This window comes from Corvus kubaryi, unplaced genomic scaffold, assembly GCF_017639235.1.
Source record: "Corvus kubaryi isolate FWS band 111438036 unplaced genomic scaffold, C.kubaryi_AGA036_p1.0 37334, whole genome shotgun sequence".
NCBI lineage: Eukaryota > Metazoa > Chordata > Aves > Passeriformes > Corvidae > Corvus > Corvus kubaryi.
The window spans coordinates 9,708,217-9,734,820 of NW_024581108.1; the positions used below are offsets into that span (position 1 = coordinate 9,708,217).

At 37.8% G+C, this 26,604-nt stretch overlaps 1 protein-coding gene and 1 long non-coding RNA gene across 4 annotated transcripts in view; one reads left to right on the forward strand and one right to left on the reverse strand.

Moving 5' to 3' along the window:
* The first annotated feature begins 2,103 nt into the window (after positions 1-2,103).
* LOC121666018 lies at positions 2,104-5,696 on the forward strand. Its single transcript, XR_006016537.1, has 2 exons — positions 2,104-2,447; positions 5,041-5,696. It is a non-coding gene; the product is annotated as an uncharacterized LOC121666018 (long non-coding RNA).
* Positions 5,697-10,933: 5,237 nt separating this feature from the next.
* The window catches only part of RPAP2 (RNA polymerase II associated protein 2), a 35,657-nt gene continuing 19,986 nt past the window's right edge, over positions 10,934-26,604 (reverse strand). Inside the window, exons 12-13 of one of the 3 annotated variants that reach the window (XM_042030223.1) lie at positions 11,787-11,936; positions 10,934-11,211 (exon numbers count right to left, since the gene is read on the reverse strand). In XM_042030223.1, the coding sequence (XP_041886157.1) occupies positions 11,798-11,936 (139 nt within the window). In that variant the 3' untranslated portion in view covers positions 10,934-11,211; positions 11,787-11,797. The other 2 variants (XM_042030222.1, XM_042030224.1) reach the window with 2 other exon arrangements.

Here is a 26,604-nt window from a genome sequence, read left to right on the forward strand (position 1 = left end):
CGCTGCTAAAGTTTCCACGTGGCACCTGGTTCTGGCCCTTCCTTACCCCTCTCTCTGAACAAGTGTTAATCCCAGGCAAGTTCAGTACCAGCTGTAGGTTTACTGTCACAGACACACTGTAGGTACCTTGTCTGTTGTGCTGATGGAATTCATTGTATGAAAAGTGCCTCCACACGGATAGCCTAGATTTAAAAAAAAGACTCCCAACAGCTACCTGAAACCAACCCACTATGAACCAAGAACTAATATTTACCATCTTTGCTCATAGTCAGCCCCATTTACTACTGGATTCCACTCTGGGATTCATTCAATCAAGCTGGTTTTCAATACACTTAATGTGCTTTCCTGTTATTTTTGTTCTCCCTAATAGATAGGTTAATTTTTAGTAAGAATGCCTGCTGGAAGAAACTCAAGATTTGCAATCTTACTAGTTTGTAATAACAGCTTCCACCCAAGCCCAACCCCCATACATTTATTTCTTGCTTTGTAATTCCTAAAGAACCAGAACTACAGGGTTGTAGTAGCTAACCACGTGGCTTGGGCTTCCTTGGACCATCTCTCATACCCTCTTTTACCTTTTACTACTGCAAACATACTGAAGTTCATTGCTGCTTTCAAACGTACTTTGATTTTGGAGAACTCTTAAAAAGTAACATTATTTGGTCTAGTCCATCCTGCTTTCTTTCTTGTATAGCTTAGAACAGTCCATTTTACCAGAGTGGCCACATTATCTTTTCCCTGAGACCATTTACTGTTAGATGGCCTCAATGAGCAGCTCTGAACTAGAGGATCTCAAACTCTCAAACATCTGACATGTAGCTCTGTCCCAGCCGTCAGTTCCCCTTACATCTGTAGCCTTGTTTTCTTCGATGGGCAGAATGGTTATAAATAGAGAAGATGGATGAAATGGCCCAGATTCCTCAAAGAGCTCAGAATTCACTTTTGAGGCCAGAGCAAATGGTCTGCTTTTAGTCTCTTTTTATTTCAAAGTGCTTGGCCTCAACATACTTAACCAGGTTCAAAACTGAGTCTAAAGGTTACAGTGGCTGTATCTACAGATATGACCCAAATCTGGTGGTCATTACTTACGAAAATTCGACCTAGTTCATCTGTAACGTTTCTGTTTGGTGTGCAGCCAAGTTTACAGTATCAGCAACATCAATGCAAAGCAACTGATATGGAAAAATACAATCAATGGACTTTTATTTTTCTTCCAGCTCTGGATAGTGTTAGGCAAAAGAGTAAGGGAAGGTATTACAGCATGTGTTGCCAAAAAGCAAGCAAATATATTTTGAATTTCAAATGCATGTTCTACCAGAAGGGGATGTTCCTTTGCAACATGGTGGGATGCCTGCTATCAGTTTGGTAGAAGCTGTGTTAATGCCCAGGCCATGAGTGTGGGTACCAGGAGCTCAGAGTGTATTTCTGGCTCTGCATGTGACATAGTCCATGTGCCTGGATGAGTCACTCCACTCCCCTTTCACTTTCTTTTTCTGTGAAAAGGGGTTTAGCATCTTTGAAAAATGCTTTGAAATTGATGATCAAACTGCCAATTGATAATCATTCTAAAAAGACTGCTAGTGGTAAGGAGCTCACCTCCATGCATGTAAATATTCCATAAGGAGACCATTAGCTCAAACAAACAAACAAAAAAAAAATCAGCAAATAAAAATAAGCATGATCCTGTGAAGTCACTGATCAGTTTCATCCATCTTCAGTGGTGGTCAAAGTTCTGAAGTTAAACACTTTCTTACAGCAATTAATTAAAAGTAGGAATTAATCTCTTTTTTTTTTTTTTGGAAAAAAGAACTTCCCTGAGGTTGCATTATGAAAGGTAATGGCTTTGATAGGTAACAACCTACAGAGATCCAGGGGCTATTATTTGGGGATTCTTACAGAGCAAGGAATTCTGAACAAAGCTGTTACTGCACCAGTTGATCATATAATGACATTTAACCCATCTTAAAACGAAAAGTGACCTGAAACATGATTTTTTTTTTCTTTCTTTCCTTTTCTGTATGTTTAGAAATGTCAAAGTGAAAGACACTGACAACTTGGACGCTTTTTCAAGTTGAGAAATTAATCAAAACCAACCTTTTCCTGCAGAGGTTTCATTTTCAACCAAGTAGGCCTCTTCTGATTAAAGAAGTTGCATAAAAATTCTTGATCATCTCTGCACAGGAGTACTGCTGTAGCTGTTGGGTGATTCATACCTGTTTTATAGACAGCTTTCACAATAATCTATAGGTGCTGTTGAAAGACTCTTTATATGAGTACTTTTGTCTGTGCACAAATCACGTGGCCCTGGGGCAGTGCCCTCCCAGCTTCAGAGAGCGCCCTGTGGACACGGGCACCAAACCAAGGCCACACTTTGGAGGAGCAAGGGGAGAGCTGACCCGTTTCCCATCCTGTGCTGAGGGAATAAGCCCTGCAGCAGGTTCCACACAGTGAGTCCGTGTGCAGACGGGAGGTGGGAGGCGCAAGGCTGGACAGAGCCGTCACTTCCTGGGGTGCAGGGAGCCAGCATGAGGGGTGGGAAGCGCAGGGGTCTGCTGCTGGGGAAGCTGACTGTAGGGTGGGATCTTTACAAGGGTACACAGGAAGCAGGCAGGAGGATGAGTGCTAACTGTTGGAATTAGTGAAGTGGTAGAGTGGGAAGGAATGGCCATGCACTGGGATGGGAAGAATAGGAAGGATTTGGAAGAAGAGGAGACAGAAACAGAGCAGAGATATGAAACTGGGTGGGGTGAATGTCCATAACTATGGCTTTATACCCAGTTGTAAATTTTCAGTAGAAGTTTTTCAGAAGCAATACGTATAGAGTGTTATCTATGGAGTATTATCTGTGAAATTCTGAATTCAGTATTTTTAAGAGCCTGTGGCTCTTAGAAATTGTACTCTTAGACTGTAAGAGTGGATACTCTTTGGCTAACCTGCAGGGAACTTCCTTCCTCCATTTGTAAAGGAAATAAGGATGTGAAGATATGTATCTATGCTGTTGTGCTTCCATTCCTCCCCTCCCTCCCACTTCTTAGCACTGGTGACTTTATCAGCTTTGCTTCAGGCATCACCTATCTTGTATTCAAGGTTATCAGATAGCGATGAACTAGAAAAAAAGAAATCCAACTTTTGACTCAAACCCTTAAGGTATAAATGATGTAACCCAGAACCCAGCACTACTCCTACAGAGATCAGCAGTCAAGTACCAGAACTGGTGGTCGATGTTTCACCTTTGGATCACCAGATTAAAAAAATAAGTCTCTTTCAGTGAAGCCTACACAACAGCACCACTTATAGTTAGATACTGACAGAGCCTTCAAGGCAGCTAGGTGAATGTTTGTAGCTACACTTTTAAATTTTATTTTGTTTTTTTAATGCTGTGACAAATTTTGAACTGTAGATATAAGGAGACAACAAAATGCTGCAAAGTGTGAAGTGTGCTTGACAGTTTAAGAAAACAGCTAGCTGGTCTTGAGTATTTGAGCATGAAACTGACCCCTTCATTCTTTGCACGACAGTATCATAAAGCCTTTTAGGTAAGTTACAGCATTACTGCCAAGCCAAATTATACATATTTGATGCCTTAGCACTACAGCATTGTGGACTCAATCTTGTCCCACATCGGCCCTGGCAGTGGGAGAAGGGATGGCTTGCAGAGGCACTACAGCTGAAAGAGCTGCGGGTCCTGCTACAGCCTTGCCACAGAGAGCTGGACAAATGGCTTCACTGCCCTGTGCCCGGAGCGCTTCTGTCCCGCAGGGCCCTGCTCGAGCAGAGGTAGCTGCGCGCCGGGCGGCTCAGCCGCGAGGGAGCTCTCGCCGCGCTCCCAGGCAGCCTCTCACGGGCTCCGATGCAGAGCGGCTCCGTGGTGCACAAACCACACGTTCCCAGTGAAGTGGCCTCACTTACCCTGTGTAACTCAGCCAGCACAGCAACACCCATGCTGCTTTTCGGCAGAAAGGAGACCCAGCTCGGTCCCACAGCAAGGCTCCAGTTCAGTTCAAAGACAGAGAAAACTCAACAAGGAAATACAAAGTTGTTCAAATTAATATCTTCTTTCTGAGAGCAGCTTCTACTTATAGAGTGAGTGAGCATAAAAATGGCATTTGCATTCTCAGGAAATAATGCCTGTGCACAGTTTGCAATGTTTCAGATTCATTCTTTGGAAACAATTTGTGTGATTTATTCTGTTTTTCTTCAAGCGTGATTCTGTTTTTCTTCAGGGCTGCTTGGGGTGTGTGGTTTGACACTCAGCTTGTCAGTTTAGCATTGTGAGATTGTGAGTTTTTTGAAGAGGGCACATCTGTGGTTATAGAAGAATAACAAGAAGCATCAGATGTTCAGAAAACCAAAAAGCAGAGCTTGGGAGGATCTTAGAAATGAATAGTTAGCAGAGATGACATATACATGACCCAGAGCTGTAGACGGCTAATGTGGTATCTGTAAAATCACTTATTTTTCAAGTTTTCAAATGCTCTCTGGAAAAATTATCTTAATAAGGAAAAAACACTTTAACTACATTTCTAGTTGTGAAATTTTATAATAAGCCAAGGATCTTAAGCAGCAAAAGTATCTACCTGTTTGTTTTTGGTTTTTAATTTACTGAAAGCCCATAGTTCAGAAAAAGAAGAATGTATTCAAAAAAGCCTTTAAGTCAGTCAAAGCTTTACGCAGTAAAACTACTTCTCTTTTGAGAACAGAAGGAAATGTTGGGACTGCAGCTTCATCCCCTGTATTACTCCTTTAGACTGCTTGGGAATAATTAAGTTTGATGGACATTTAACCAGTCTTTGTACAAGAAGGAGTCAAGTCAAATTGCAGAGGGGCATAGGCTTATGCAGGTTTCTGTGTAACAGTGAACTGGATCTAAACCTTGTTTAAAAATCAACAGGGTTTACAACAGTGTCTGCCTTGTTAAAGTGCAGTTATTATTCTAGCTTAACCATCTGCATTGTTATCAAAAGACCACAGTATTTTCAAACTTATTTTTTAATCTTTCCCTCCTATACTGAATTCACTCTCTCTCTTCTGGCTTTGCAGGTAAAGATACTGCACCAACAAAACTTCACTTGCACCATCTCAGTGAAGTTTTTTAATGGATGACATGCTTTGAGACCATGCACTCAGTCTGAAACTTTTGAACAAGAAGTGCAAAAGTTAGTAATTATCTTCATGAATTCTGTACGAAAGTGATACTTAACATTTCAACTGGCAAAGTAATGTACCTACACTTTGAACTACAGCCAGCCTTGCTAAATCAGTACTAGCCACAGATTTGCAACCATTTATTCTATTTATTAAATTAACAAATCAAAAGTGTCTGCAAAAGGTTTTCTCCTGACTGTGGATAGCACTTGCAGTACTGAAGTGTTTACGGAAAATCCTGCTTAGTGGCAAATCCTGATTAGGAAACGTTATCATTTTTCTGCATAATAGGTGAGATAGACGTGCCTAACATATGGTTGCTATAAAATACCTTAGATGAGTCAGATCTTAGCTGACAGCTGTAGGCAGAGTTGCTGTGCCTTCTTAGATAATACTACCAATTATGGTCCTTTTTGTTACTTAACTACTGTACTGTTAAATTATATTAACCTGATTTGTAGACACTCCTGTTTGAATAGAACAAAAAGGCAAGATTTATGATGTAAATCCTGATCTAATGTTTGCAGCTTATTAAAGCTATATCCAAAGTCCTTCAAGCTCTCTGTAGTGATGACTAATTCTAACCTAATTGTAGGACTCCCCAGGAAGCTGCTGCTGTCCCACTAAGTGCTCAATTCAGTTATGTATACAGTGAAATTTAAGAGGGTAAAAAGTGTCAGAAATGGCATTGATTTGATGATGCAGAATGTACCAGCCAGTAGCCCCAGTGGCTTTGTGCTCTGATCCTTGCATGCAGCTCTCACAGGTAATCACAGTGTGCAAAAATGTACTGAAGAGTTTGCCTTTAAAGTACAGGCTACCACAGTGTCCTAGGGACTGACTTTGACGGAGGGACTTTGCTGAGTGGCAAGAGGCAGCTGCCTCAGAACCTGTGGTTCTGCTCTAGCCTGTTGTTGGACGGGGCTCGTTAGAGCTCTTGTCTTGAGGTAACTGCAGGATAGCACAGTAAAGCCAACAAACAGGTGGACAGCTGCAGTGCACAGGGGCCACGCTTACTGCACTGTTCTGATTGATTAGCCTTACCAAGTCTAGGAGCTTAGTCTACACATTAAATTCTCATAGCAAAGTCTATTTTCTTCAGAATCCCAGCCTGCACCTTGCTCTACTCTACAGCTGCAAGCAACTCAGGGGGAATGACTTTATCACACATGTCCATAACATTGCTCAGTGGCTAATCTGCTTTCACTTGCTTTTTGAAACCAGAGTGCCACCTGAAGATACATGTTTCCAGCTCCTTCCCCCCACCTCACCAAATCCTGTGTAGCACCACAAATGCCACAGCTCAGGTTCTACAGCATCTTTCAGGCAGCCCATCTCCCAAAGTATTATCCACACTCTGTGCAGAGAAGTGGTTCTAAGATGAAGTCACAAAAAGAAAACTCAAAAGAGGAAAAGTCTCCACCACTTTCTGCCTTTGCTAATGGAAGGCACACCCACTTCCTCTGACTCTAATCAGAGGAGGACTGGCTGTCAGGTGGTAGAGATACACAGTTGAGAAACAAGAGGTCTTTATGGGTAGGTGCCTAGCCCTGCCTTGTATACCATCTGCTGCTAATGGAAACTTAAGACTTGCCAAAAAGAGAGGCTGTCTGTGTTTTCAATATTTAATGCTCACTGGAAATGACAGTTCAGCATTACCTGCTGTCCCAGTGAGATCAGGCTAAACGCCACCCACAGTTCTGTGTGTTCACATGAAATTGCAGAAATAAATAGTAAGTATGGAAAACTTAGAGGCAAACTCTAGAAATAGTGTAACCTCCTGGACGTAATTTCAACATAGGGGCATTATTTTTTCCCCCTAAAGACTGCCTGCCACTCACTTGAATTCTTTTGGTGTTAAACTCTTACAGGTCAAGAAAAAATTCAGTGTGAAGTAGTAGCCATCAAAATAAGTGAACAATAGGATCAGATTGCTTAGAATCCCTGCACTGTGCAGGGGCAGGTCCCCATTCAGTTTTGTGTCACACTCTATTACAAATTACTCCAGGGAGAGCCAATCTACTGTGTCAGCGTTCTCAGCTGACTTTTCTGCTTTCTTTCCCCCATCAGGAAATAGGCGCAGAGGCATTACTACCATCCCACTTCATAAAGGCAGTAAGGTAAGATTTGGAGACCCTAAATTTAAGAGCATCAGTTCTCTCTGAAGCAAATGAAGACAGGCAGGTACCTAAGTTTGGATGCCTAAATTTAGAAGGTGTGAATACTGCTTTCCCCTCCTCTCTTCCTTTTTCTTCTCTCTGATGTGCTGGTCCTTTTTTCTCAGCAGTTAAGAGACATGTCCAGCTGAGCTGCTCATCCCCTCTTGCACTTTGTAGAGTCCAGGTTCTCTCAAACTAGGGGGAGCAGGGTAGGACAGGGAACATCAAGATTCACAGAACCGTTATTTCCCTCCTAAAACCACAACAGATGTCTCACTTTTAAGCTACTCACCAAGACTGAAAAGTGAAAATACAGGTGACTCTTCTATGTGGACACAGCCTGTGAGGCTGCAGATATATCTCATACATGTACCATGCTCCTTGTTGCTTCCTGCATCTCCCTTTAAAAGACAGGGGAAATCTAAATTTCCAGTCCTGGGTTTAGTCAGTGGCACAGCTCTGTCAGTTATGCTGCTCTAGATTTACTAAGGAACTTTTTTGTTTTGATACTTTTCAGTGAAATAAATCAGTCTCTCTTCTGCTTGTTTTTTGCATCACCATATATAGCTTGATTTGCAACCTTTACACAGATTCCAGGTAATCTCTTCAAAAACCTGAATATGTATGGGTTACATTATGACTTTCCTACTTTCCTGAAATGGTGAACATCAAATGAACCACTCTGACTCCTCTTTTTCTCTCCAAAATCTAAGAAAAATCACTAAGCATGGTCAATGGACAAAAAGAGTCAAATGTCAACAGTGAAGGGCTCTGTGCTAGGAAATCCAGTATTACAGAGTGCAGTGCTTACACTGAGAGTATTTACCAGACCATGAAATGAACTTTAGTGTGAAAATAGACACAGAAGTCTTTCCATCAGCCTCTTTGGCCAGCATAAAGATTGCTTTGAATAATGTTGAGAAAATGTGACTCTCTGTATATGGTTGTTGTCTTCCCAAGATTATTTCACCACAGCTATAGAAAACTTGGTAAGAAATCCATTCTGTGACATGCAGGTATGTGTCACATATTCCTCCTTTGAGGCAGCACAGCTGCAACAGCATGAAACAAGCTTTGATTCAAGCTTTAAACTAAGCTGTTCTTCAATTCTTTACTAAATCAATTACGTATATCAGGGAAAAAAATCACCATGTAAGTCTGATTTTCCCACCTCTCTCCTATTAAAAGAAACACATCATACTCTTAATTGCCCTGCTACAGGTCCACGGCCAGAAAGCGCTGGATGCTTTACATGGTCATGGCAATGGACTTCTGTGACTTTATGATCCTTATCATCCAAGGTGTTGATGGCTTCACCAAGTTTATGCCCCTTTCACAGAACTATTCAGAAATAAAGGCTTCTGTCCCATTTACCCTAAGCCCCAGATCCATAATGTCTCTCCACACCTGCAGCTCAGAAATCAGTCACTATAATTTAGTGTATCTGAGATAAGGCTGAAACCACCACTGACCCAAATGTCAACTGCTCTCATCTGCTTAACTAACACAGAAGGAAAAACAGTAAGCACAGAAACAAGGCCACAAGGGAACAATCTGTCTGCCAACATAAGCAAAATGAGAAGGGGCAGAACAACACCAAAACCCAGTTAAGAGTGATATCTTTTGAAGGACAGGTAGTTGTGATAGAAATTTGCTTTAAGATTAAAAAATTACACCTAGATTTGAACATTGCTAAGCAGTTAAGCTGCTACAAATCATGCTTATAAGAAAACTAAATAAAGGAACTGAATTTTTGGTACTTGAGTTGTTACCTTTATATACCAGTTAAGGCTGACAATATTGAAAGATCCTTTTGGGATGAGTCTATACCCTCTCTCCTACTCAAAAGTATTGGGTATATAGGTATACTTTCTGTATTTATTTACGTGTGTTACTCTTGTCTAATGAAGATGAAATTATTACACGTAGGTGAAGAATATCCCTTCAGGGTGTTTCCAGCATACTACAGAACTTTCTTCTGGTCTCATGGATGGAGGAATGTTATTCTGTTCTTGTAGGGCAAGGAAAAGAATGAGGGAGTTTACTACATAGCAGTGAAAGAAGAGATGCAAAAATCCTGAAAGCTTGCATTTTTGAGCTGCTGACGCAGACAGTAAAAGCAGCTGAACCTTGATAAAGAGGTCTTTGAGCCTGCGACCTATTCATTCTTATTACAAGATCATACATTTCCTACACAGTAGGTGCTGAAGACCAAGCCTAAAAATAACTATAAAAAAAAAAATCACACCACTAAACTGACAGGAAATGTAAAAACTTTCCAAATGAGAGCCATCAAACCTGATGAAACATGGTCATATTCCTGGTATGATGTACATTTCTAATGCCTTCTACGTGTACTCAGTATGACAGAACTGCTGTGAGGTAATCTTTATGCCCCAAGGTAAACGTGCATGGAACAGGATAATGGCTTGCTCAAAATCTACTAGCTAAAAATAGAAATATAGTTCACTTCCAAAATTGGAAGCAAATAGATATAAATTCACAGTTTAAGTTCCACTCAGAGTATCATACCAATTACTCAGTCTTCTATAGAAGTTTATCTTTTGGTGAGGTCTTGACCCTTCTTTCCATATGTATCAAGTAAACTTCTTCCATCATGGTACAAAAGCAATGTAATTTCTATCCAGTAATTCTTATGAATTTTGTATTAGACACACTCTGATCATAATGGGTATTTTTTTCCCCTACTGCATACTTAAAAAAATGCATAGCTGTAACTCTGTGTTAATGGTTATTCTAATTCTAAATTGTTGCTTTTACAACTTACACTGAACATAACTTCCCATTACAATGTAAATTTGGAAAAGTCAAGCATCTCCTAAATAAAGTCTACTGCACAATGAAGCTTCCACAGCAAAGCTGCATGAGCTTCTGTGTGTCAGGGGTAATCTATATATTTGTCCTGATTATCATGAAGGAACTACACAGCAGTAAACTAGTTAAGTGTAGAGTTCCTTTATGGTGTCCAATTACAGAAGCAAACCAAAGGAATAAACTTTGTTTTTTTAAATGGAGTCCCTGTGTTGCAGCCCTGGTAAGGCTTGTCTCAGGCTTAACTAGTGCTGGCATTTGCTGCAGACTAAGCACTGTCAGTTACAACTTTCTTCTCAAGTCTCTCAAAATACAGTGTCCTATGAACTGAGAACTATGCAATAAAACGTATTATGGAATCATTAAGAATTACTAGTGGACTAGTTTTAAATTGCAACTTATAATCAGTTAGTGACAGAAGCAATTCCAAACACACTCAGCCAAAATGACACAACTCTTTGAAATGAAATGACTACTGAAAGCCAAAAATTTTTAGTTATTAAAATATATTTTAAAGTCCAACTTAGTAACAACTAGAGTCTGTTTAAAAATAACTTTTAAACAAGTTTAAAGACCACCCTTTTTCTTAGAAGTAGCAAGACAAACAGGGTGTGAATCAGACATATTTGTGTACTGTTGTCACCATTCTTAAAGGTTCCTGCTCCATGCACAGGGCAACTGGAAAAATGTCAGCAGCACTGCTCTTACCATTGGAGGCTCATACGCTTTTCCCCCCCTCTTTCCCTGATCCCTGTAGACAAAGTTTCAGTCAGAGTTTTCAAACCAAGAAAAACCAGACCAATCCAAATTCCTTTATACTGCTTTTAAACACTTTTCAGATGATCCATATTTTAACTTGTCTTCACACCTTAAACAACTGTAGTTACAGTCAGCTTCTTCACAAGACTTCAAAATCCTTACCAATAGAAAGGAAATGAAAAAGCAGAAATGCAAGTACTACAATTTATACTAAGTTTCATTTTTTATTTTAAAAAGTTCAAACAATTGAAGGTGTTCTTTTGTTCTCTGTGCAACTATTTCAGGTAGTAGGAGATGCTAAGATGATTATGTCGTTCTGTGGGGAACAAAGGAGTGAGATCAGTAATGTTAATACACTAATTACTTAAATACTATAATGCTACATTCATTGAATCAGCTGAATATGATCAACATAAGTAAGGTATCTGCTCTTAAATTTTTTGGCCTACCTGGAATGAAAAATGTAATCTCAATATTATGCAAAAAATACATGGCTCTTAGCTCAATTTTATATCGCAAAAACTGAACATAACGATTTTATTGTAGTAATTAAAAAACCCTGCTGAGTTTTAGCCATTGTAGTCACACAGAATTTTATTTTTGTACAAATTGTGATAGTAAAAATTCCTCTCAAAATTGCCGTAAACCAACCATACGTTATCAGAAGATTAATGTGATAAGTAAGCAGTTGGCATTTACTGTAAGTGACAAAATGATGACACTCATTTCCATACCATATATATTTCTTTACTTTAAAATGTGCTTCACACATTTTCTACTCCAGCTGATACAATCTGTAGTTACTGTACATACTTAGAAAATGCTGAAAATTAAACCCGTGGTTAACCAGCTTGGTATTAAGACACACAAAGTAGCTTAAAGTTAACTGACCATTCAAGTTGTCAGTCCATTCTAAATATTCTTGTTAAACTTTCCAGATCTTCATTTTTGAAATGCAGTTCTTCCAGTAATGTGGTCAGGAACTGTGTGTACATTGGGCTCGTCTGAGTATTCTTGAAAAGTGGAGTAACTTGTGACAATCTGGAAAAAACCCAAACATATTTCATACAGAAAAGCAACTTTTGAGTGGCAGATGTTAAAAAGCAAAGCTTGTGAGCTCAAACAACTGTACTGAAGAAGGCAGTTTATAATGTCACATTTGATTAATTACAGTTTATAATAGACTGTATGTTATACAATATGAGCTGTACCAAAATATGATTTATTAATATGTAGTGAAACAAAAAAAATCTAATTAGAAAAAATGAGAGTAGTTTGCATGCTTCTAATCAGTTGTACATAGATGTTATATAATGTAGACCGATGTCAGAATGAACAAACTGCAAAACATACAATTACACATATAAAAGGAAAGATCGCAATCATTATTTATTTCTTTACCAAAAAGCTCCTAAACAGTCATTCAGTAAAGGTTATATACTTGTTCACATGACTAAAATATAAAAGAGATATAAAATTCCTCAGTTTGGAAGGGGCTACCACTATGCGGATCACCTAATAATATCTGTATGCAGATAGGTGAACTGTTAGTTCTCATCTGCCATTTAATTTATCAGAATATATTTTTATCCTAAGGTCCTTTCTTTTTCTCCTAATTCTATTGCAAAATATTGCAAAGGTAGTAATAGCTGAATCTACTTCCTAAGCCCAAATATTAAAAAAAAAAAAAAAAAAGTTAATGAACAAAATCAAGTATTAAAGCTTATGCTGAATGTTAAGAAACTTCAACACCAAACATACTGACATCACTTAACAAGACTCATATCCCAGCAAGTTACTTTGTCTCAAATACAGTGCCATTGACACCACACAAAATAGTTATTTTAGAATACATTTGTGAAATGACGTACTTTTAATAAGAAATTAAAGATAGTCTACAGCTTCCTAAAAACTTCCCAGCTCAGGAAGTCTTGAAGTGAATAACAGCTGAGATCAATCTCCTTGCAGTCACTGGTATTAAGACTACCTCCACTTGAAAAAAACGGCATATAAAAGAAGATTCTTTTAAATTAAGCAAGAAGAGAGATAAAATATGAACAAAAGACCTGACAAGACATAGTAAATAAGAATCATTTAATAAAAAATAAATTTACCAAAATAATTAATGAAAAAAAATTAACTTGTAATGAGTTAAAATTACTTCCCATTTCTTTCTGGATTCCACTGCAGTATGTATATTTAGCTAAATATTTCAGCTATCAAACACTGTCACTTGCTGAGAAGGACTTTCAGAGATGCTCTAAGTAAGGGGAAGGTGTGGAAAGAAATGACTTAGGCATAAACTCTGATATATACATATATACACACACATATATGTATTAAAAAGAGAAGTAGGCAGGTTTGTGATTTTTGGCCTGAGGCCACTGGGTTTTGTAATTTACTCCATGCCAGCTGGGACTGAGTTGTTTCTTTCCTGGTGAGAGGTACGGGGGTTACTCTTTGGGCTGGTGAACCAGAGCGCCCCTGCCCAGGGCTGGCAGCCTGGAGGCTGGGTTTGCATTGGGACGCTTTATCAGCAGTGGAGCACAGGAAGTGCTGATAGAGGATCAAAGGAACCATTGCAGAGTGTTAGTCTGGAGACAGGGATAGCAGGAGGATGACAAGGAGATGCATTACTACTCGTCTTCAGTTCACCCTTCTCCGAATTATGCAGGTTGTATATGAAAAAAGACTGGTGGCAAAAACAGTCATGACTTCCTGAGTGCTGGTGTGAGGCAGCTGTAGCATTGTAAACCATTCTCCTGGCCATGACACAGTTTTACATGCATTTTTATCTGAATTTTCTTACTCCTGCCATGGGCTTAAGAGGATGTTAAGAGGACATTATTTTTCAAAAACAGCAGAAAGCTTGTGAAGTTTTAAGGAATACTCTAAAACCAAAATATTTATTACCATGAATGAAGCTCACATGCTTTTTTTTTGGAACTGCAGTTAGTGATATTACATAGTTTCATGAATTACAAACATGTCCTAAATGTCAGACCCTGTTGAAGACACACTGTTTAAAGAGTAACTATTATAGCTAACACCAAGAAAGAAACAAAAAGGTATTGGTATTTTCAGAGAAATTGCCAGGCATTAAATATTGAGAAAGAAATAGAAGTTAAAAAGAAGTTTTAGCAATGGATGAATTTTTTTTCTTACCTGAACTTTGTTTTAAAACTAATTAAGCTACTAATTATCTGATAGCAAGAGACTAAATCAGCAATTAATTTCAGAGAGGCACGTCCGAGTTTTTAGCAATTAGTTAAAAGTTCCATCTTGATGGGACAACACGTTCAATATTTATGAATATATGTACAAACACTTTTCCCTTGGAAAACTGTGTCCTTTTGACCCTCAAATGATGCTTTAACTTGTCATTTGAAAAGCAGTTATCATTGAGTACTTTTCTACTTTCAGGTGGCTGTTGAAGCAGATGCAGAAGCTTTTGTCTAGGAAAGGAGCAAGCACAAGTTGCTGGTTTGCAAGGAGTAGTAAGTTACATGCTCTAACACTGGTCCAATGTATATTTGAGGTACTGCACAACAGAATATTGAGGGACTGTTTAACTGAATTAAGCCTTAATTGTATGCAAACAAGCCAGAACAGCATTCACGATCAGTATCTTCAAGTCACAGAAAATTACAATGATCCTATCTCTCAAGAAACTATGATGACTAATTCAATTTAATGATACACAGGATTTCAGTTCAGAGATTGTGGAATTCCCTTCAAAGTCTGCAGTGTCTTCAAAAGATGTAGAAAATAAACAGGAAATGGGATACTTGGGACCACAATAATAACAACTGGCAAGTGCAACAATGAAAAGAAAATAAAAATTTTGCTTTTCTGTTACCTCTTTCACATGTTGCAACATTAATCTGGAACAACCTTTTATGAATAAAGTCAAATAAAAATAAGAAAAGCTAAAGGATTAAGTGATTTTAAAATAACCACCTAGAGAAGTACACAAACGTAAATGTTACAGTCCAAAATTACACACCCATTCTTCAAAGGCTTGCCTTCAGCAGAGCCACTAAAAGGAAATGTTTATGCTCAGATCATGGAAAAGTAGTGTATCAGACTTGATGAGAGTGTCGTTTCCTGCACACCCACTTACACCATATGGTAAACAGGCATTCGTAACGTTTAAAAAGTATTAAAAATGTCAAACTGTATCTGATTGATAAAATTTGTATTTGCTGGCTATTCCACGTATGTTACATGTTCAAGAAAAAAACCCCACAAAAGTGAAATTCATGTGAAGAATAATCAATTATTATCAAGCTATTACAGGACATCTGGCTACCACAAAATCTTTACATAGTTTCAGTGCTTCAGCTCAAGACCCAAGCTTCCTATGAATCAGCTGCCTTACAAAAATATTTGGCAAGTATATTTAGGAGTTAAACCTGAATTATTTTTAGGAGTAAGTTTCATTAATTGATATGCTCGTGTGTGCAACTCATTCTTAGATCTATGCATACCTTAATGAAGACAGCTGATTACATTCAGGAAAGATAAAATTTTTCTGTAGTTAAAAGGATTAATTGGCATTTCCTATCCAGGGGTGTGACTATTCTTTGTAAAAACCCAAACTAGTTGTCCAGTACCATCCTTCTCTCAGCTACTGGATCTCAGGGAAAGCTTTCTGGACTTTCTGTTTTAGATGAATTCTGTGATTCCCTTTGAAAAAGTTAAAATTTCCAAAGCCACCACTGTGTTACCAGTCAGTTACAGCTCTCTGAAATAGACACCTGAAAACAAGGGTAAAAACACAACCATGTAAGACTTGGGTTCTTTTTCATTACCCAAAATTGGTCACTTAAAATGATACATAAATTGTTGAGAATTTGAGTGCACATATCATGGAAAGCACTTGTATATTCATGAAGAAAAACCATATGCTAATTCTCAGAAGACTAATAAGCTCCTCCTAGAAAATCACAGCATTGCCAGTCTTTCTAATTTTTTTCTAATGGTAGAAGCTTAAAAAAGTAAAAGCCACTGGTTGTGGCAGAAGCCATATATCTAAACACAATTTTTTGAGTCCCTTACCTTGTTTGACATCCTTGGAACTTGAACAAGAACAGAATTATAAAAGAGAATGATGGAACAGGCAAGCACTACCTCTCTTCCCAGAGTAAGCTTTGGAAAATAAGGTATCTTTCTGCCAGTTATAGGTATTTAAGCACTGTGAATAAGACTTAACACAACCATCATAACATAAGGGTTGGGTTTTTTTATTCTTTGTTTCTTTCTACCTTTTGTTCTAGTCACTTAATTTTTTAGGATCATTGTAACCAGGATGATTGATAACTAGTTTTCTATCAGAATGATAGAGCTGAACCAATGAATGATCACAAAAGTTTTCTTAACACTTGTTTCAGAACACAGAAATGAAGCAAGAGCTAGGTAGCACTACAGGCAGCATTTTTTTCCTCCTTCCTCAACAAAAACACAGACACAGACTACTGCATATGTGCTACAAGGGTGCCAACAAATTTCTGATCAATAGACTCTTGCTCCAGCTATAACCCTGCAGATACCATGCCATTGTACTGGGTTCTACTGCATCAACACAGAAGAGCTGGGGTGTTTTGGGTTTTTTTAAACACTCCAAAGATATTTGCACTACTCTTACGTTATACATTTGATGGGCTTAGCAACACAATAACAATGTTGCTAATCAGAAATGCCTTTCTTTCAATATAACAGTTCTATAGAGTACACTTTTAGATTCCATTTTAGTTATGTTCCTTTTAAGGAAGTCTCCAACACAACTGGTTAATAAAAGCAATTGTTTTGTTTAAGACAATTGGCTAGACTGAGTCAATCCAACAAGTGTTACACATCAGCAATAAACCTCAGTGACTTCGAGCTGCATTGCAGCCCACAAACCATCTGCCTGCACATACAACTGTAGTGCTGCTGTGCATCAATCACGTACAATAGTGCTTCCGTTGAGGAGGTGAACGCCAACACTTGCTGCATTTATCCATTTCATTTCATGCCCAAAGGCACTCAGACATTTGGACCAGAGTAAGTTGAAAGCATCACTGTAATTCTGCATGTTCTTCACAATATATTGACTGCTTGCTTAATTTGAGGTAGAACCTCTCACTTCCGGTTATCTTACTAGATACAGTACACTTGTCTAGGGAGTGCAATTTTGTTAGTAAAGTATCTTAAATCCCGAAGTATGATGCATCCATCAGGCCAAAGTTAGTACTGGAGAGAAAGCTGATCTGAAAAACAACATGAGTGTAGCTGTAAGATAAAGCTGCAACACCAGGGAGCTTAAAAAAAATATTAACTTTGGTGTAATTAGGTGGTTACACTTAATTACTATGTTTAAACATATGCTCAGAAATTAGAAAATACAACAGCCTCAACTTACATAATTTAGCTGTTATGTTCACAGTTTCAGTGAAAAAAACCCAAAACCCGACTTGCTTCTTATAAATTTAGTTTGAGCATGATTTAAAAAACTCAACATTAAAAAAACCCAAACCCTTAAAAGCAAAAGGCTGTCTCCAGAGTGAACATTTTTCCATTAGAACCCATTAATATTTGACAGACAATCTTGAACTGGAAGCATCTAACTTACAAACAAGATGCAAAAGTATTTAAATATATCTTTGGAATTGAGTTTTTTAAATTAAACTGTACTTGTACTGGAAAAAAGTAATTATGATCAGTGTCACTTGCAACTCTGAAATTAAAGCAGTCTCTAGTTTGGGGCCTTTTGTTACCATATCCAGTAGATCAAAGAGGAAACTGGCATTCAGGGGCAGTTTTCTGTAATCTCCTCCAATATATTACTGTATTATATTAATGAAAGATAAAACACTCTCAAGCCCACAATATTGAACACCAACAACTGACAGAAATAGAGAATTTTCTTACTGAGCTAAAAAAGCCACTTCTGGTCTAGTTTTAAATATAGCCTGAAGATCCCATTCTCATCATAAAGACAAGAATTTTGTAACTGAAGTGCAACTTATGTTTTATTTATTATTTAACTTCCTTTCATTATTGTGTACTGACTTGTCCACAGAATTCAGCACAGGCACTTTAATCCTCTGATGGCAAAAGAAACTAAATTATTCATGCTTTAAAATTTTTGTCCACTACATTTAAATCAATGCTACCAACAGTGATTCGAAATCAATGGCTGGAATTCCTCTATAATCCAAGTATACAGCAAAAATTAAGGTTCATTCAAAAGTTAACTTTGTTAATTGTTTCCACTACCTTCTTTTTTTCCTGTGCAGCTTCTACAAGTCTCTGCAATAAATATGTTCTTTGATATGTGTTTATGTATAGAGTTACACAAAATATATTTTTTTCTTCAAGTTCACCTTCTACACACATTTTTCATATAGTTGTTGTCCAGACGTAAGTCAACTTCCATTCCCTTTTAGTGGGGCCAACATTTCACTTGTGGTGTAGCCAGATGGATACTACTAACAGTAAAAGGACAGCCTTTTTACAGTAGCAGGGGTTATCTAAGCATTTGACAGAAGTGCTTGCTATCAACTGAAAAAAAAAAGACAATGGATCTGCTTTTCTTTCTTTCCTTCTTACCCCCACCCTCTCCCTCGCAATGAGTTATTTGTATTGAAACAGGCAACTGGCAAGTCAGAAAACAGGCTGGGGCACACCTAAAGCTGCAGCAGCCCAGAGCCCACTGCTTCCTAGGACAGTGGTCAGGGAGTTGGGCTGGCCCTTGGGCATAGGCTGTGCAGCACAGCTCCCTCGTGTCACACCATGCTCTCCTCACAAGGGCTTTGGAAGCCCAGTGCACATTTGCAAAATACTTTGCAGGCTCTACTCTGGCATTCCGTATGACCAGTCATTTCTTGTCTTTCCCTTCATAGGAGAGTTCAGCTTTTGTTTTTCCATTAAGCTCCATAAGGAAATTTTGAAGGCATTTATATGTTTTAACTAAACTATGCAGGAGAGAAGAGTTGAGGCAACAGACTTAGAGCTACTTTATCAGGTACAGAAATTGTTCATTTAAAATGGATTTAAGAAAATGCAAATGTTCTGGATCTTTGGGTTTTTTTAACCTAACAAACAAACAATTCACATGAATATCTGGATGTATTTTTTATGCCACTTTCTTCCTCTCCCTTGAAAGTTAAGGATCACTCCATCAGCTGCTAGTTGCTGTTTATAACAAACAGCTGTGTAACTACAAACATCCTGCAATGAAAAAATTTTATAGTAATGTCGCACTGATACAAAAAGACACAGAAGAGGAAAAAACTCAAATTCAGACTGTCCTCAAAATAGACACAGAAGAGGAAAAAACTCAAATTCAGACTGTCCTCAAAATATTAACTTCTGTAAGACAGATGACCGTTGACTTTTAATGAAGGACAAGTAAAAAACTTTCTCCTATATAGAAAATTTCTATCATTAGGCCAGTAATTAATTTTACAGGCAAAGAAGAGGTCTAATGCAAAAGAACACCCAAAGTAAGTCTAAAAATCAAGAATGTGTTCAAAGAACTCATGGTGACATTTCATCAAATGGTGTGAAAATTCAGTACAGCCATTTGGTGCTATTTGTGTCAGATCTGCACATTGTATACTTGCAGGCAACATGCCTTAGAATGTACATTCTATGTACAAATAACTGCAAAAAAAATTAAAATGCCTCAGAAATTAGCTAAACACCTGGAACTTTCAGTTCACATAACTTACACTATTTTGCCACAACATAATTAATAATACAACTCTTCTCAGAAAGTAACTAGAAAATGGCATTTCTCAGTATTCTCATATTTCAGCTCCCTGTGACTGACCAGTAGCACATAAACACAACAGCAACAATTTCTATTCAGCTGAGACAAAATTTAGAAGTCTATTGCTTTGTACAACTATTTTAACCTTCACAATTGCTCACCACTGGGTTTTCTCCCACAGTATCACTCCCACAATGTTCCTTCTGAGCAAGTGTCTTGATCTTATGTATGCACACACAGAATAAAGTCAGTTCCCTCATCAGTTGTCCAGGAAAGAAACTACACATTTCAGAACATTCAGCAGGTGGAAAATGGCATCCCATTGCCTGCAAGCATTTGCTAGCATTATGCTGATCCTGTAACAGAAAGCAACTCGCTTCATCAGGTACTCTGGGGTTGTTGTTTTTAACCCAGGCTTAGCCTGTCTAATGAGAAAGATGACAAGTCAATACTCTGGAAATATTTGCTATTAACAACAGGAGTAACAAAAACTCCAGGACCCATGACTCCTTTAAAGCCACAATAATAATATGCAATGGTTCTACCTGCCTCCTGTTATAGTGATATTTAAGAACTCTATTTCCAAAGACTCGTTTTTAAATGACTACTAAGACAGCCATCAACACAAATATCACACAGGTCTGGCAAAAAACAATTACTTGGGCAATTATATGCAAAACAACACTTCCAGATATAACAGTGGACTAGAAGGACCTTGAGCCAGACAGGAAGACTAAGGAAGCACCAAAACTAGCTCAATAACATCTACGACTTCTTATCTAGAGTTCGTTTCTACAAAATTTAGGGAATTAGACTTTGTTTCACTATTTTGTACGACATATGACTGCAGGATGATTTTCTAAAAAACAAATGAAGTGTGGTACACATGTCTACATTACCATATTCCAAAAGATGACTACAACATTAGTTCACAGACACAAAGCATTAGAACATCTGTAATAATGTGTGCCATTTAAAGCCCTTGCATTCATATAGGGATTTGTTCCACTAACTTTCAATTATCAGCATAATGCCAAGGCAAAAAAAAGTTCACAATATGAACCCAGAAGAAATCACTATCAGCTGTTTCTCCTGAACAAATCTAAGTTTCTTATGTACACATTTCAAGGACAGGCTTTGTTTAAAGTGCTCCATTTATTTGAAACCTGTTTCCTGCTAACCAGCTGACAGATCAAAGGTACTTCTCAGTTTGATTCCCACTTCCCCCTCTTCTTTAACTTAGCCAAAATTTAAAATTTAGTACATTTAAAATTTATTTTAAAATTGATCCTCTCATCCTTTTCAGTCTTCTTCCTTTTTTTTATGTTCCACAAGGCATTCCTGTGACATCTCTCAAATACTGGAATCTATGCCACTGAAGTATTTGGATTACCTAGCTAGCTACATGAAATTAAGCACAGGTAGAAGTCTTGGATTAAAGAACGCTAAATTGTAAGCTTTTGAGAACCTGAACCTCTTAAGTACTTTGTAAAATACACACCTTTGTATCAATTATTGTGCACATACAGTGGAAAAATTTAATACCTAAAAGATGACTTTATATTCAAACCTGATGTATTTTATGAATTAAACATTGTTATATCTATATCCATTTTTGCAAGTGCTGAACTTCATTCCTCCATATATGGATACTCCTATCAATTCATTACCTTAGGGATATGTAAGAAGAAAAAAAAATTCAAAAAAGACAGAATAAAATATACTGACTTACAGTAAGTTAAAACAGCTACAATGCAATGTGCTTAGGTAAATAATGTCAATACTTGACTGCGCTCAGTTACTAGAGAAACAATGGTCATAAAATTGATCATAGTTTATTTTCACAACTTTTTAACATTGTAACTTGATTACAGTCCAGTATACAGATCAAGCACCTGGAATAATGCAGCGGAGTAAAGAGACATGCTAGGAATAGCCTTGCTTACACCATATCCAAATTTTTTTTATTCAGAAGTTAAAGGTAACAACCTCAACACTTTTCTACTTACCTTTTCCCAGTTTTGAAAAGAAATGCCAGTGTGGTTTTGGACCTCTCAAAATGAGATTCTTAGAAATCCCCAGAAGTTATGGATTCTTAAGCATCTTTTCCCAGAAATAACAGCACACAGGTTTAAAAAACAAACAAAACAAAACAACCCCAAACCCTTTTCCTGCTTAATTGTTTTATTTCCAAATCTATTACTGGCTTGATGATCTCCAGTATATCACTTTTCTACCCTTAATCTCAATCTTACCAGCTCTTCAGCAGAAGAGCACTATTAACACTGATTTGTGAAAGTACACTGAACTAAACATATGCCTAAAACCAGCAGAATACATGATGAGGTTTGGAGCAAATATGAAGACCCAGACAAATCTCAACTATTCTTTAGCTTTTTAAAAACCCTAATACCTCATCTCAGAAATACTGAGTTTTATGATGAATTAATTAAATCTATTCAGTGTCTTAAGATGTTCAGATGAACAGAGGGTGGAAGAGAGAGTGAAATATGCATTTCTGTGGAACATAGGGTGTAAGTGGGGTATACATCAAAATGAAACATGCTGGTATCTCACTCCTCTAAACAACCAAGTATCTGAAGTTTTTGCACTGATGCTGGTTTTGCATCTATAGTATGCAATTATACATACAGACTTCGCAGTTTCTGTATTAAGCTCCCACATACTGGTTGGTTATGTTTGCTACCAGCCAATTAAAGCACACTTTTCTTCTTGGGGAGGAATTGGAAGTGAACATGTACTGCTGCAGACATGATTGCTCTCGATTCTTTTTATTGTGGCAGGCAAAGTTTTCTGAAGGTATGATTATGTTTACTTATACAACATTCTGGTTAATTGACTTGTTGCAGTCTTCTTATCCCAAGTATTTATTTTAATTACACACATGTAAAAAGAGCCACCTGCCCTGATGCTAAGTCCACTGGCTTGGATTGTCTGTAAATTCTGAGAGCTTTATCATAGCCCAGTGCCTAGAGAAACACTTTATACATCATCTACTTTTTCTGTTATAGTGGTTCCAGAAGAGTTAAGAAACACAATACTTCTACTTTGGGCACAATTTATTTCAGTGCTGAAGAAGAATAGTTCACACCATTTAGCCTACTAGAGGTACCATTATGACTATCTGCATGGAACCAAACACATTAATCCAGAATTAATGCTAAAATTCTGCTAGTACAAAATACCTGGGGGTCATACAACAGGAAGCTGTACTGGCCTTTCTAGTGATGTGCATCTCTATATTTTTCTTGGTTCAGAAACAAGTCAAATTAACACAGATTTTTGTCTTACAATGAAGTTTCCTGTTAGTCAAAAGCACTGCTTATATGTCATATCCCCACTAAAGTAGACTGTTCCTTACAAAGTTAACAAAGATAGAATTAAAACTCTGAATATAAAAGATTCAAGTGTGTGCCAGTCATGTTTTTCTTTTAACAGATGGGTAACGTTTCCTGATAAAAAAATGTTTGCATTGAATGTATTAAGATTAATTATTAATAAGGAAGCAAGAATATTTTCATAGGGCTATAGCTGCAGGATTCAGTTGCAACATGAACATTTCAGTTTGCTTAGTGGATGAAGTTAAAATACATTTAGTTTAAAACGAAGTTTAGGGCAGCTGGTAACAGTGTGAATTACTAATGTCTTGCTTGCAGCATTAGTTCAGAGCTATATTACTACTATATTACTATACAGTTCAGTCTATATTACTACTACTGTACAACTTCTTCTGTACAACTATTCTATACAACTGTACTACTTATGACATGACTTCCATTAAGCAAAGCACTGATTATGGAAGGGAGAAAAACATGACATTATGAAAGAAATCTAAATGTATACCTTTTAAACAAACATAATTTACAGCAGCGCTCTCTCTGGGAAATGTTTCCATCTGTTTGATCATAGCCGTGGCATAAAGTTCAATGGGACATGAACTCCACTGACCAAGTCAGCTCCCCAATGAGTCAACATGCTGAAGCAGCCTTCTGAAACCCAGCACGCTATGTCCCAGAACTTCAAACACAAGTAGCAACAACTCACACAAAAGGCTAAAATGAAGTGTCAGAAGAAAGTCCTTTCCCCACCACCATCCTCTTAATTCAGAAGTATATTTGGAATATAAAGTTGCCAACAGACTGAAGCAGAAGATCCAAAATGATGTTTCACATGAAAGCATTTCTAGAGTCTAACAAAAAGATTTGTCAGAACATAACCATGAAGGACAATTTTTAGCTGGTGATGCACTTTGCACACCAGCTCTGCTGGTTGTGCATGTCAGTCTGAATGTCCACACATACAGCCGCTGGGATCACGCAGATTTCTATCTCTTGGAGGGATTTCCAAGTCACTTTTAAGACAGCCATGCCCTTGCTCTTCCCTTGCACTGGGAAGCAGAGCTGGCAGGTGCAGAGCTGGCAGGTACAGAAATGACAGCTTTCTGAGTCAATCTGCAGCAGCAGAAGTCCAGGACACAGCATGTGCTAAGGCTCCACTCCTGCTGATGAAGCCAAGCACCAGCACTGTAAAGAGGAACTAATTATTCTGGACTCAGAGAGTTTGTGCTGGACATACATGAAAGTTACACAGCACATCCATATGTCCCATTTAGAAGGCTACCCATGAGAATACCAGAATGGAAAAGACTGCAGCTGTATGGGCTGCAATGAAGTTCACAGTGTCACTTCCTCTGTAACATCACTGCAGCAACAGTGGGGGATTTTTGTTCCAGGAGAAACACCTTCTTGGAAACTGTAAAGGTTTCTTCTATTTTCTCCCTTATGAAAGATGAAGATACTTAATTGATTTTAAAGTTGGCACTGACTAATCCCGCAATTAACAACACTGAAATCCCTCACAGCGCTGTTCTGTGTATGTTTCCTAAATAATACTGGAACATGCCAGGAAGAACTAAGATAATACTGATCATGTCCACAATATGCCAAATAAGCAGCTTCAAGTTTGCTTAGAAAGTGCTGATAAGTAAGCAAACTTAATAGAAAAAGTGCTTAACAGACTTAAGAACCGCTTAACGGAAAATCTATTTGAATTCACGCTTACCAAATGACAGCCTAAAATTAAGAGAAAAAGGGAAGAAGGTATTTTTTAATGTGTAAAGACAAAGTTGCCTTTTCTCTATTTCACACAACAATATAACTCTACAGATAGACACAACACTATAACCACATTCAAATGCTTTTATAAAAAGACTCTTAGGATTCTTGGTCCTCCAAGCTCAGCTCTGTTTCAAAATGGGAAATAATTATATTTCTAGCTTAATGATAAATGATTTTTCTCAGCTGAAACCCAGAACCAAACTTCCATCATCAGACATACTAAATAAAAGATCATCCAGCTGACTTGTATGTGGTTTCTGTAGGAAAAAAGAGTCACTCTGCAAGTCTGATTCACATCCTATATCTATTTGTACACTAGATTCATACATTTCAAACATTCAGACACTTTCAGATAAGAACACAGTAGTGATATCAGAAACATCTAAATTCCTCTTAAAATAATTTAGAAATGTCAGTGCTGAGCAATTGATGTGCTCTCGTGTGCAGAGGAGTAAAAACACGTACTTGAATCCAAGATTCTCCAGTTCCTGAACTGTTATCTCCAAGAGAGTAAACCTCTAGAGTACATCTCCACATGACACATTTATCTAAAGTGGCTGCACACATATAATGATGGCTTTTGTTTAGTGATCATGGTCATTTTGAGTTTGTTTAAATACTGCAGCCAAATGCTTATAAACTAATCCCAGAACATTTTGAAATGCTTCAAAGCTTTTAGCGGGGGAACCTCTTGCATAGGCTTTGTAGATGAAGCTGACCACAGTTCACTGGAACCAGCCAGCTCAGATAAGTAAGATGAAAGCAGACATTTCCTGAAAATATCTTGAAAGCTTTCCATTAGTCTGTGCCAGGGGTATACACTAAAAACAGAAAGTGCCCATGCTTGTATAGCAACCAATCTTCCCACTGTTTTCTCCGTTCTTTCTTGAACTACTGTATTTGTATCTATTTATCTGCTTCATTTGATATCTTGCAAAGTTCTTTGGGGGAAAAAGATGCAACTTCTGCATTCTAGTTTACAATACATTATAAAGCAGCTCTTACTAGAAGAAAAAATTTTATTTAACATAAGCAATGTAACAGGAAGAAACCAAAATCTACCAATGCCAAAATTACTACAAGTTACAAATAATCAAGAAATTTGAACTACAGATAATTTTTAAGTCACCCACTCCATGACAGGCATGAATACCACTGTTTGAACATAAATCGCTGGCTGTCAAAGTGAACTCTAACAAGGTCGATTCAGCACTGCTGAATGTGCTATATTCATAGGAGTGCCTCAGGCTAGATTTTCAATAAAGGCAGAGACAGGCTGTGTTCATATTTTATACAATAATTTGACTGAATAAGTCCAATTGTTCACTAGGAACATGAAATACTCCACTGTTGAAATCTCCAACATTTTATACTTTTAAACATGTCACACTGTCCAGTTCCGGGCACTTTGTTTCAACGAATGAGAAGCCCAGGTTTATTTAGTAGTCAGTAGAGTCAAGAGCACACAGAACTATCAGCAGCTTTTCAAGGACCTGCAGACTATGAAGTGAGCCTAGGGTCTAATTTAAGCACCAAAATTAGGCATTAATGATATCCATCATGGTGTATCCTACAAAGAGTTAATATGCACACTCAAGCAAAGAGGACAGCATGATCATACCATAATACACTAGAATTCAACACAGCAGTAATGGTAACAGTTATTCTGTCCAGTACCTTATCACGAAAAGGGCTGGGGCACTCTGAAAGTGCACTGTGAAGTTAAGTACACCAAGTCCTCAGCACACACTAGCCATATATGTTTGAGAAGGAAGTGGTGAGCCACAACATTGATGCACAAAATAGGGTGCAA